General features: G+C 39.7%; 1 protein-coding gene across 1 annotated transcript; it reads right to left on the bottom strand.

The window, feature by feature from the left end:
• Positions 1 to 695: 695 nt before the first annotated feature.
• On the bottom strand, positions 696 to 11452 carry LOC125903178 (peroxisomal N(1)-acetyl-spermine/spermidine oxidase-like). Its single transcript, XM_049599931.1, has 10 exons — positions 10952 to 11452; positions 9067 to 9243; positions 8751 to 8881; positions 8463 to 8650; positions 7089 to 7270; positions 6453 to 6622; positions 4353 to 4432; positions 4106 to 4212; positions 1628 to 1782; positions 696 to 1518 (listed from the first exon to the last, which is right to left on the bottom strand). Exons 1-10 carry the CDS (start codon positions 11103 to 11105, stop codon positions 1387 to 1389), a joined length of 1476 nt encoding a protein of 491 aa, XP_049455888.1. The 5' UTR covers positions 11106 to 11452; the 3' UTR covers positions 696 to 1386.
• Between the last annotated feature and the right edge of the window lie 1499 nt (positions 11453 to 12951).

Raw genomic sequence — 12951 nt, 5'->3', positions numbered from 1 at the left:
CATAAACAACACAGTACGTTGCTCACCATCACCACAATATATTGTTATTTTTGGATAAATTGCTGCTAACTTGCTTTATGTCTTTGCCCAATGCCAGACAGCCAACTCTGCATGGGTATGTATGCTCTATCTATTTTACTAACAGCATAGCCAACTTTCTGTAGCATGGCTTGTCTGTCAGTGCATTTGACCGTACATAATGACTGTTATGTTTTATCTATTTTTACTTTCCATTGCTTGCATGTCTGTTGGTGCTATCATGCAGTTTGTTGTTGTTGTTGTGTCATTGTATTGTACTGGTGCTATGCTGTTGCTTGCTGCTTTGCATAGCCTCTGTTCTATCTTGACAATTACTTAATTACACATTAATAACACCCCCCTCGATAACTAAACCTCCATCACCACCATTAATGCACACGCACGCACGCACGCACGCACGCACGCACGCACGCACGCACACCACAAGGCATGTAAGTGTTGAATTAAAAAGCTTTGAATATATTAAGTATGTTACATGTCACCCATGGTTATGTTACAACTAAGACTATTAGACTGTAGGGTGAGTTGTAACATCTCATCTCTTGTGTTTGAGACCAAACTATGCATTTTCTGTTTATGTTACATGGACAACAGCTACACCATTTAATAGCAGTTACATGTGGTATGTTACCCTGCATGAAAGTCACAAGGTAAAATAAGGCAAAGGAGACACTTTATTTAATGAGAATCACTGTTGACTCAGATGAAAAAGAACATTTTATGGAGACTTTGCCTTCAACACTTGCTTGCGTAACATCGTCTGCAGCTTTTGTCATTTTCTGATGTTGTCTAATCTCAGATTCACTCTGGTCTAATGACAGTACTTGCAGTGGTGGGAGTTTAGTTTAATGCATCTTTGCCTGATAACAGCGTACAACTTGTCATATGTGGCAAATTTCAGATTCTAAGCCTCGAGATTAAATTTCCAAAACATGAAATCAGTGTCAAATGTAAGTGTTTTAATTAGACAGACATAACACTGACAGTATTCAAAATGTTTTGATAAAAAGCATACTTCTCTGTCATAACATTACATCATTAATTTTGAAAAAAGAAAAAGAAAAAACAATAACCAGTCTGAAAGGTATTACATTATCTGTAAAATGTTAATACAATATCACTCAAGTTATTACATTATTGGGTTTTATTACATTTTCAATCAAGTTAAATGCAAGTTTTATTACATTATTAGGTGCTTCAGAACTTACGTCACATACAGTATGCAGTCGTACTCCCCAAAACCTGGAAACAGATGTGCAAAATCTTTGGAGGTCTTTTTTTTCAGTATTACTGCATTATGTTTTGGGGATTAAAAAACAGTTTTTATGTGTTCCTCTTTTAAATTTTTTAATCTGGACTGATGGAGGAGTAGTGAGAGATGAGTCTGTCAGCCTCTCTCCACCCAGTGAGAAGAGCTCCATGGACAGTGGAATAGTAGTATGGATGAGTAGCCTCTCCAGCGAATAACACCTGCAGGGGCTGAAACACACCCGAGCAGTTAGAACTGGTAGCAAAAGTCATATTTCGTGGGTTAGTGTATATGGACTCTGTACGTGTGTGTGTGAGTAAGCAACACCCATCTTTGTACCTGTGACTGTGATCCCTTCATAGGCAGGGGCTCCATCATGTTCTCCAGGTCCTGCACTACACAGCCTACTGCTGGGTAAATGTACGATCCGCATGTCCAGGGGTCATGAAACCACTGGGAGCGGAGGATTCTCGTTGGGGTGATGGTAGGATTTCCTAAACACACACACACACACACACACACACACACACACACACACACACACACACACACAAGTAGAAAAAGTAAAAATCCCACAGAGTGCTCACACTGCTTAAAGAGAAGTTGATCCAGCCAATAATACACATAGGCGTGAGCCAAGCAAGCCAGTTACTCACCATCAAGCTAAGAATTTCTTTATACAGTGCAACTTGTCGTCTGTGTGATAACGATAAAGCTTTGGGTCTTGAATTTTGAATCTAGTATTGGCTTTAAGTTTAAGTTTACCAGTTCAATCACTTCAACAATGTTATGGATCAATTATCCAAACAAGTAAACTGAACATGAATTACAGGAAAACTTTCATCTCAGATCCTCTAGCACATCAAGATAAAAGCAAAAGTGACAACTCGTTAAGTCTTCAGCCATACTTGTGGCCCTCCACGCTGCAAAACGCACTGCATATATTGCCAAGAATTGAGATACTTCTCTGTTAATCCCATGGGTGAGTCAAAACATATACAGTTTGACCAGAAGGTGGCACTACAGGACAGGCCACATTGGCTGTGTTTCATTTGTAAATCGACTTCCCCTCAATCACTTGGCCTCCGGTCTGGGTATTGCGCGTATACCCTTTCAGCCCAAACTATCATGTTATGATGAGTTATAGGCTTAGTGTGATACTTCTTTTTAGAAATCATCATAAACATCTTCTGCAGATAACTACACTATAATTGCAGCATCTGGTAATTAGCTGCATCAGTTTGTGATTTAAAATTTCTGTCTGTCATCATTATTTACTATTATTGCTACAGGTTCATCTTCTGAGTCATACTGTAACTGGAGGTACATTTCATGTCCATTGACGATAATGATATCTTTTTTTAAACAATTTCTAAAAAAAAAAAAAAAAAAATCATATCTTACCAATCAAAGGAAAGCATATTATAAAATCAGACAAACATCTAATGCCCACTGTGTTTCATGTAGCTTCAAATTGTTAAAGTTGAAATAGTTTTTGCAATGTCAGTTTTTCACTTGGTTGCATCTTGGCCTCAAAATGATGAATATAAAAACACTCAAGTTAGCATTATCTATCTAATAGTTCTAAATCATTATGAAAATGCAGTTTTTTTAAACTGTGTTACTAACAGTACAAAAAAAATGGTTTGTCCAACAAACCATGTAACCAGCACAGGCCCCCAGGAAGTGCTCTGGCACTGAAGCCAATATTTGTTATGCCCAAATATTGGAATGACATCTTCCAAGATCATCATTTGATGTCTCTGGGCCCCAAAAGACTATTCCCCCATAGATCTTACATTATGAAATAGACATCTGCAAATCGGTGAATACATTTTTTTGAGCGTCACACCTCCCACAAAATGATTCCCCTCGAGGGCAAGAGCAGAGGAGAAGTCAATGGTGGCATGCAAAATGAATGAAACACTACCACTGTTCCCTAAATCAGAAGACTGTTACTCCAGTTACACAAGTACAATCGCGTGAAATATTTGCACTGGCAGGCTCCATTGTACAGCGGTTGGTTTTGTCTTTGACTCAGCTTGCCAGGCTCAACTCTGTGTCTGTCCTCTCCCTAATCTGTACTTTGTCAGCTTATGGCCATGTCATGGGGAAGTTACAGTGCAACATAACCAACTTTACAGTGTGAACATCATTTGTGTCAACACCACAGTAGTACTTACAAATGGGAATCTTGTATAGTTTTGAAAATCTGACTGAGTTGGAAAGATAATCAGATAATGATACACTAATTTAATGTCAATTTATCAAGCATCCAGTATTTTAAACTTGCACATTCATTCATTCATCCTCTTGAGGGTGGTGGGGGGGCTGGAGCCTATCCCAGCTGACATCGGGCGAGATAAACTTGCACATGATGGATTAAAATCACACAACTATAGCTGAATCTGTTAATCTGTTACACAATGAATTATTAGTACAAGTACCAGCAACACCTCTTTCTAATCCTGTGAGAGTGTGAAGTTTTCTTCATTTCTTTCCTTACCTGTTTACCTGGATGGGAATGAATGTGTTTTCCCAAACTGTCCCATTTAACATTTGACCTAATTGTTGCCGGTTATGGTCGTACAATCCTTTTTTAATTTTTCAATGTGTGCATTCATCTGAGGTATCTTTTTATTTTGTCATCAGGCTTTTTTACTGATCTATTCTACCTCTTAAATGTGATTCGTTGTGCTGCATTTCCTCTTTGTAAAGCAGTTTACACCTCTACATTTAAGAAGAAAGTAAAAAAGTAATGTATTACTATTGTCATCCATATTGGTGATTAGGAGGCAGCTACAGGTTGAGACCCACCTGTGAATGTACGGATGAGCTCCGCAACTGAACGTCTGACCTCCTGCTCAGAAAGTGTCTCCATATACTTCGACTCATGCCCAGCAATCCAGCCGCAGAGAACGTGGCTATAAATGAGAGTTAAACAATAATTAGCAAGATGGGTCACATGGCTGCATTACTCTCTGAATCTATGAGTCACTCAGGGAGCTTTAAATAGGGAGGAAAGAGCATCAGTCACTGCTCAGCTGCCTAACATGTTACTGACCTTTCAGAACGTTTGATCACAGTGAACGCTGACAACTTCCTTATCCAGGAATTGTTGGACACCTGGTCCAAAATGTCATCCTAAAGAGACAAAGGATGTAAAACAAAAATTGATTATCAGGGTTATTTGCTGATGAAAATTGGGCAAACAAATATGTTTACTGCTGTTTTTAAAGAAAAAATGTTACCAGAGGAAGTTATTTATGCACTAGCATGTACTTTGATGAGGAGAAGAAAGGACTGATAAAGTATCCCATAGATGCATGTTAGTATCAGGTGTAAATGCCTATCCATTATGTATAACAGGGCTTTTCCCAGCAGGTAGCTGCCGTAGGTCTGTTTATTAGGATCATAAAATCATAGTGGAAGGTCAGTTTAAGGTTTTGCCGGCAAATAAAACTTCTTAATGTGCTACTGAAGAAGCCTATTAAATTAAAATTATTAATTAAATTACACATATTCTGTCCAAACACATTGTCACTACCAAATACCAACGCTTGGTCAGTGATCAGTCAAGACATAACGCGCTAGACACCCCTCCTACGTCAGTTTTGGATGTTCAGGGATGGTATGTCAATTTAATCAATCAATCAATCAATCAATTATATTTATAAAGCCCAATATCACAAATCACAATTTGCCTCATAGGGCTTTACAGCATACGACATCCCTCTGTCCTTAGGACCCTCGCAATGGATAAGGAAAAACTCCCCCCAAAAAATCTTTCATGGGGGGAAAAAAATTACACTTCTTAGCTGCATCCTCTCTTTTCAAAATACATTTTCGGGGTTTCCTTCACAAGAAATGTACAGTTTCTGCTTGTTAAATACAAGCAATCGTTTTCAAAATAAACTTAGAACATAGGTAAAACTAGAATTACTGCCTCTCAGTTGTATGCCTCTGCAAACTAGTGAAGTTACAGTCAACAGTTTACATCCATGTCTGTGAAAACATGGATGCTTCACACACATCTTCCTCTCAACAGCACAGAAGATCTATACAATCATCAAAACATACGACAAGAACATATTTTATGAGGTCACAGTGATGTTTGACCTTTGACCTCCATATTCTAATCAGGTTATTGTTGAGTCCAAGTGGATGTCTGCGCCAGAAATTTCCTCAAGGCCTTCTTGAAATATCACTTTTACGAGAATGGGACAGATGTAAGGTCGCAGTGACCTTGACATTTGATCACAAAACTCTAATGAGTTCATACTTGACTCAAAGTGAAAGTTTGTACCAAATTTGAAGAAATTCTGTCATGGTGGTTTTGAGTTCGCAGTAACTTTGACCTTTGACCACCAAAATCTCATCAGTTCACCCTTGGGTTTAAGTGAATGTCTGTACCCAATTTTGAAGAAATTCCTTCTGATGGCATCCTTGAGACATTGTGTTCATGAGAAGGGGATGGACGGACACACAGCCCACCAACATAATCCCTCTGGCCACAGCTGATGCTGGCACAGAGACATAAAAACTTCTGTTTTAGGTGTACTTCCTTAGGTTTCGGGAACAAAATAACGTGTTTAGGTTTAGGGAACAAAATAATGTGTTAAGATTTAGGTAACAAAATAACGCATTTAGGTTTAGGGAACAAAATAACGTGTTAAGATTTAGGGAACAAAACAACGTGTTAAGATTTAGGGAACAAAATAACGTGTTGAGGTTTAGGGAACAAAATAACATGTTTAGGTTTAGGCAACAAAAGAATGTAGTTAGGTTTAAAATAAATACATTTGCTACCGACGTAATACAACATCACATGACATATGTCTATGCTACACATACTAGCACACTACATCGTTATTAAAATAACTCTATTGGCCTTTGGTCAAGGGCTCCCAGGTGAATGTCCAGTGTTTAACCCACCTGCCCTTTGTGGACTTTCTTGCTTTTTGTGCTATGGTAGTTGCCTGAATTACTGAGAAATACCGCCACACGGTGCATCTCATACTGCTGCTAAAGGGTACTTCTGTGCATTGGTGTCTGACACCTGACCAAGAGTCTGTATTTGATGAGTCGAGAGTGAGCCCAGATTAGACACTGGTTCTGTGCATGCTTATAAATGTATTTTATGGTTCAAGGATGTGCTACAGACCTCATCTTCCCACACCAGGAAGATTATCTCACAGTCAGCATCCCACCACCGAGATTCAAACTCGACGAATATTTTGTTGCATGTTCCAAATCCCAGTCTCTGGATGGAGTTCAGCTTGTGTGCAGGTAGAGGAGGAGAGAACAGGGTTGAATGGTGCTTCTTAAGGTATCCTAAGAAACAAACACACAAGAAGTTAATGCTTAGAGTTAGGTGGTGAGTGGGGTAAGACATTTTTCCATACCACTAAAACTGAGGTTACCCCTCCTACTTTTATGTGATTTTATTATATTGCAGGATTGTGTGATGGATTTTGATATAACTTTTTTGTCTCAGTGTGATGAATTAATTTGATTTGTCAAATATTTAATTAGATGAAAAAGCCAATTAGATTATTTAATTAATTTGTGATTACAGATTTTTCCAAAAAATATTACATATCACAGTCTATATTGTAAATACTGTAAATACCATAATAGAGGATTTTATCCATATTGACAACCCCCACTGTAGAGCCAAAATAATGTTGCCAAAAAAAAACATAACCCTGCAACTAATTAACTCCTTGACAGAAGCCAAATGGCTCATTTGCACTCATCATACACTGAACAATAGTATAGTAAGTGTGCAGAGGTCTACCTAGAGGCACTGTGACAATAACATGATCAGCAGCGATCCTCTCCCCATCATTACACTCAGCCGTAACAGTGCTGTCTCCGCTCTCTGTGTTGTCCCAGTGGATACAGTGAACAGGCCGATTGTAGGTCACTAAACCACTGGGGAGCTCCGACATCAAGTTCTGGATTAGGCCTTCGTAGCCACTGCAAGAGAACGGCAATGAATAATAGTTACCGACATGCATATGTGCGACACTTTAATGGACTTAGATATTGGTTTATCTCAAAAAGGCTCAGTCTCAGCACCCCAAGGGGATCAGGTCTTGGGGAGCAAGTTGTCCCTTTGCTAAGTCCCATCCCTTTGTTGTTAGCCTCTGCTACTCCGTCAAGCTGCCAGCGAGCATGGAGCCTGCACCATAACAGTCACTAACTGTACTCCCAGGAGGAAAGTGAACCACCACATTATCTGGTGACTGAGGCAGAGGACAGGGAAATTAAGGAATAAGACTATGTTGTAAAGCAGGGTAGAAGTGCTAACTTAGTAAGGCAATGCATAACATTTAACGTACATCTCCTTTCACTAACCCATCTCTTATTCTGGCCATTTAAAGTATACCCACTTACCAGCCAAAAAGCCATTGGAATATATAAGAAAGAATACCCACTTCCTCCTTGGTAACATACCAATCTACCTAGTAGTACACCCACCTCATCAACTACCACTTCACCACAGCTAATAATACCATATAATAACAATATCCTCCGTTAAATTCTAGCTAAGGAGCTTTGTTGCATGTCACACACCCCTCTCTTTCCCCCATCACATAAAGGCAAAAATGCCCCAAAAACAATCTCAAATGAATAAAAACAGTGAACTGAGTAAAAAGAGGAGCTGAGTGGAGATCGATATTGGTAACACGACTTATTTAGAGGGCTGAAACTCATTATCTAACCCAAAAAGGGTGAACATTCTTCATGAGTTGGGGGTAAAGGGTTCTCATTTATCCAGTCATGTGCTAAGAACTTTCCAAACACGTGCCTTTTTGTCAAACCAGTATGACTGAAACACTTCCACCTAGAAGTAGCACGCCCTGGGCACCCCTCAGAACGTGTTTGGGAAGTATTGAGCAGACTGGATAAAAGAGACTTGGATTATACTGCAGAACCCCTGCTTGCTTTAGTTCATAAAAATATTCATCTTTTTTGGATTTTCTTTTCACTGTGGAGGCAAACGGGAAAAACAAATTAAAAAACAAATTCAAGGTGACACACGGTGAGTTACTGATATACAGATGGCCATTTTGTGAGTGAAGTATTCCTTTAATAGATGTTAATAAATGTGTATAACATTTATTTAGTGTGTATGACTATGTTTATGGGACAGTGTAGAACAAACTCTGGGAATGTGCAGTCGAGTCCAGTTAGAGCCTTGTAGATGTTATATCCTGCCAGGTCTATCTCGTCCATGGTGGGAGCTGCACTGGCACAGCACTCCTCCTTCAACATGGCACTGATGGCACACAGTAGCAGCTTCCTGGTGCTTTCATCCTTATTGGCCCACCTCTCTGCTGCTCGCTGTCGTGCCTGCACATAGCACCAAACACCCAAACTTCAGTTTATCATTAAGAAGTTCTCAGATCTCAACAGTAGGGAATATAATTTTGGTCACTGAGAGAAAATATACCTCTGATCGAACAAAATGTCCTACGCTGGCCCAGGGCTTTTCTCCTTGATTTCGAAAATGGAAAGTATCCTCCAATAGCTCATCAAACATCTCCAGAGCAGGTTTCATGTCTTCAGCACTGAGCTTCTGACCTGCACATCACCCGCAGAACACAATAACAGAAATCACTTTTTTTTTTTTTTGCACAAAGTAAACAATAGCCAGACTACTGGACACAGAATGTTTGTCATGAGGACACAGCTAATGCACACAAAGCCAGATAACTTGAATGTGTTAAAACAGGCTGGTGACATGTTGCATTTCACCATCTGGTGACCTGAACTGCTGAACCAGTTGGGAACCCAGGGAAGGCGTTCATCAAGGTCCATGGCCTGATTCTCTTGGGTGAGGGCCTCTGGATCCAGGAGGCCATAGTCACGTGCCAGACGAAACACCGGGTTCTCCTCAGACGGACCGTGGATATAACTTGCACCTATTTCTGTAATGTTGTTACCTGTTAAGAAAACACATGTTTTCCTCCATTCATTATATAATTATTAATTATGTAAAATTACATCTCAAGAGACTTTTAAAAGAGCTACACAACAATGTTGTAACTAGGAGTAAAAAAATGTGAAAACTTACTGAAATGATACTGGGTATGTACAAAACTAAAATAAAACACTTTTAATGTCTTAAGTTTTAGCTGAGCTGCAACAAGCATGACGAGGCACTGGTGCATGTTCACTGAGACTGTGATGTCTACATGACTGTGAGTCAAGTGCCTTCACAAAGTGTTGTGACTGTATTGTAACACTTATTCTAAACTTAAATCCCACCCCTGACAATTAACCCCTTAATTTAAAACTTAAAAACAAAAGAAAAACTAACAAAAACTAAACTGGAACAAGCAAATCCACTCCGAAAACTAACTAAAACTGAGTTTAAAATAAAATCAAGAACAAAATAATGAAATGAAAATGAAAAATGATTGAAATATACAAAACTATAATACACAATTACACAACTGTCATAATCATGAGTGTGATGATGTGTTCCCATTGTAGATCAGCTGTAACCAAGCCCTACACACTGCTGAATTTCCGTTTTTTGTTTTCAGGCTTTATGCCTTCATTTCACCACAAACTTTCTAAATATGTAGGGGAGACTGGGGATGACTGTAACATGGGGAGGGTTGTAACAGTTACAGTTTGACCAGTTAGAAAGGAGCTGTGGTGATGTCATCGATGTGCTGTAGATACAACTGTTTCACTTGTATCACCTTAAGTGTCAGGTTCTCTACTTTAATTTGATGTGTTGCTTTCATGATAGCTAGCAAGCACATGGTGAAAAATGTTAGCTTTGTAATGGCTGCCGGTATGGGTAGGGTTGTAACACCTTCTGCATTGTGTGCATGGAACATTTTGCAAACTCAAAGTCAAAATTAGTGTGGGTCAAGTGTGTTGATTGTACGTTCTGGGCCCATGAAGCCTGCACCCCAGGGAAAGGTGTCTACGTTTGCCACAACTGTGAGTCTGATTGAAACAACTGTAGCCTACATATTTAGGTTCTTATAGACCACACACACACACAAACACGGTCCACAATCACACATTTGTTATTGTGCTAAATTTTTGTCACTTTAAATTGTTCACTCTGTTAAAACTGTTTATTCTTTATTCTTCATTAAGGTTTGTTGCATAAATTGGATAGTGTCTGTCTCATTTAATCACATTACCTACTGTTACATCCATCCCCAGCTAGTGAGACCTACCACTAGCTTGTTACAACCTACCACATTAGTGGGGAGGGTTGTAACAACATCACTCTTTGTATATGACATTAACTCCCATAACTCTGTGATTGTGTAGTACTCTCCAAGTGATTTTATTTGTAGTAGACCTATATGGCAACCATGTATCAAAGTTTTAGAGATCTAGCTCAAACACTCATCAAGTTACTTGTGCTCAAGCAAAAAGTGTTACAACCATCCCCGTTCTCCCCTATTTCATATCGTAGATCAACCTTCACCCCTCTGACACAAGCACTGGAGTTTAGATAGCCTACACGATCATTTAAATAGAGATAAAGAAGAGAATAGATCAGCAGATAATGTATTTTAGCTGTACATACAAGGCTTTGGTTTGTTGTAACTTATTATTATTATTATTGAATTTTCTAAAAGACTGCCTGATAACAACAGCTCACATAAAGTTGCTCACCCAGTCTTTCGGTTTTAATTCTTCCTCCGCTCCTTGCAGTCGCTTCAAGTATCCTCACATGATGAAACCCAGCGTTAACGAGCCGCTGTGCCGCCGCTATACCTGCTATCCCGCACCCTATAATAACTATCTCCGGGTCTGCGCTTGTAGCCATATTCGCTTTGCACCGGACACAAAGTCACAACCGTAGCCTACATGTAAAGATATGAATCCCGTTGTCTGCTTCCGTATACGTAGGCCTACCGTGAATTCCGCCTCCCGTTATGAGTGTTGTTAATTTGGGGCTGACAGCTCTACGAAGCCCCGGTGCAGGAGGCGGAGCTGTGCAGCTGCATGCCCAAAGCTTGTCTGTTCAGTAACTGTTCAGGCCAGCTCAGGTGAACCAGGTGCTGCACAGAGATGCCTTTAGACATATGTGATGAAACATATAAGCACTCGCCTCACTTCCACGCTCGTTGGAACACAGAGGTCTCCATTACTGTAAACGGTGCCAATGTGGAGACACCTGACAGGGGTGCACAGAGGGGTGTGTGCGCTGGACGTGGCAAACAGGCTGTTTTCATGGACCATTCAAATATTTCGTCATCCGTTCTTGTCGTGGCCTGCCTGTTTAATTCTGTCAGGGAATAATCATACTCTAATATCATGAACAAAAATGCATAACCTATAATGTGCTCATAAACTTATTGCAGGGGTGTCAAACTCATTTTAGTTTACGGGCCACATACAGCCCAGTGCCGGACCAGTAAAACCACTGCATAATAACCTATAAATAACAACCCCTTGAAATTTCCCCGTTTTTTCCTCGTCCATTTATCAAACGATGAACCGCCCGTGATATCCTTAGAAAAATATGTGCAAATTCAATAGTATGTCCCAGTTTTTCCACATTCAGTCGGTCTACTACTCACCTTCATTACATCTGCATTTTCCCCCCATATTTTTCCAATAAAATGGAAGCTATTGAAGAAGCAGGTGAAGTCATCCTCTGCCTTATAAACCAGTTACAGTCTGAAGTTTGTCAGTGCCTCAGCAGCAGTGTCTGATACAGATTCTTTTGTACTGAAGCTGCTAGCTGACAATTTGTTTCACAACTTTCAATACCTTTAAATATGACCACATTCATTCATTGTTATTTTAGAGAACTGTATACTGGTCAGGGTGGAACAGCCTCTGGGGCAGCATTTTGAAGTATCTACTCACTATTTAAATTGCTCCTGAAACCTCTCAGCCTTCACAAGTGCATCAACATTAGGTGTGTTAAGTCATCGAGTGGGCCAGACTGAACTCTTACAAACACAAGTTGTGAAGGTGGAGGCGAGTGCACACATGTCATGTCTAACTTAAAAGTCTTTTGAGCAGATTGGATGTACCACTGAGACTTCACCCAACTCATTGAAATGTATCTAAAAAGAAACATGATGGACATCCTCAGATAGTATTAAGCTCACAACTAATAAAGCAGGACAAGGACCTAAATATAAGTAAATCAGGTTTTGAGATGTGATTGGAAAAGCAAAGCAGGAGCACTCGCCTTTAACTTTGAGAATATGTGTCACTGTGGTTACTACATAGAAAATGGCAAAACTTTCAGGTCAGACTGGTAAACACACAGCTGATATTTCATTAGCAAAGCACACACAATTGGCAATGTGTAGCACATTTCAAGCATACTGAATGTCATCCTCCACACAGATGTGGACTGACCCTAATTTTACAGTAGCCTGCCCAAGCCTCCAGACTTCAATCTGGTTTTGGACTTGCTGCTCAACAAAATACTGAAACATATTACATTTACATTACCCTCTCCAGTATGTATCAGTTTGGAAAAGCTTATAATATACAGTTGTAGCCTCTCACATGTGGATTGATCTTAGCAATTTCTGAGGCTGCAACTGTTTTGTAAATATTCGTGTGAGTGAGATCATGTGCCCACATGTGACCAGTGTTCCTCTTTACCAATTTTGCGTTTGCAGTTTTTTCGTACCAGTACATTTCCA

The sequence above is a fragment of the Epinephelus fuscoguttatus genome, linkage group LG16 (assembly GCF_011397635.1).
Source record: "Epinephelus fuscoguttatus linkage group LG16, E.fuscoguttatus.final_Chr_v1".
Lineage (NCBI taxonomy): Eukaryota > Metazoa > Chordata > Actinopteri > Perciformes > Serranidae > Epinephelus > Epinephelus fuscoguttatus.
The sequence above is the reverse complement of the archived record's forward strand: the minus strand, read 5'-3'. Positions and strand labels throughout refer to the sequence as shown.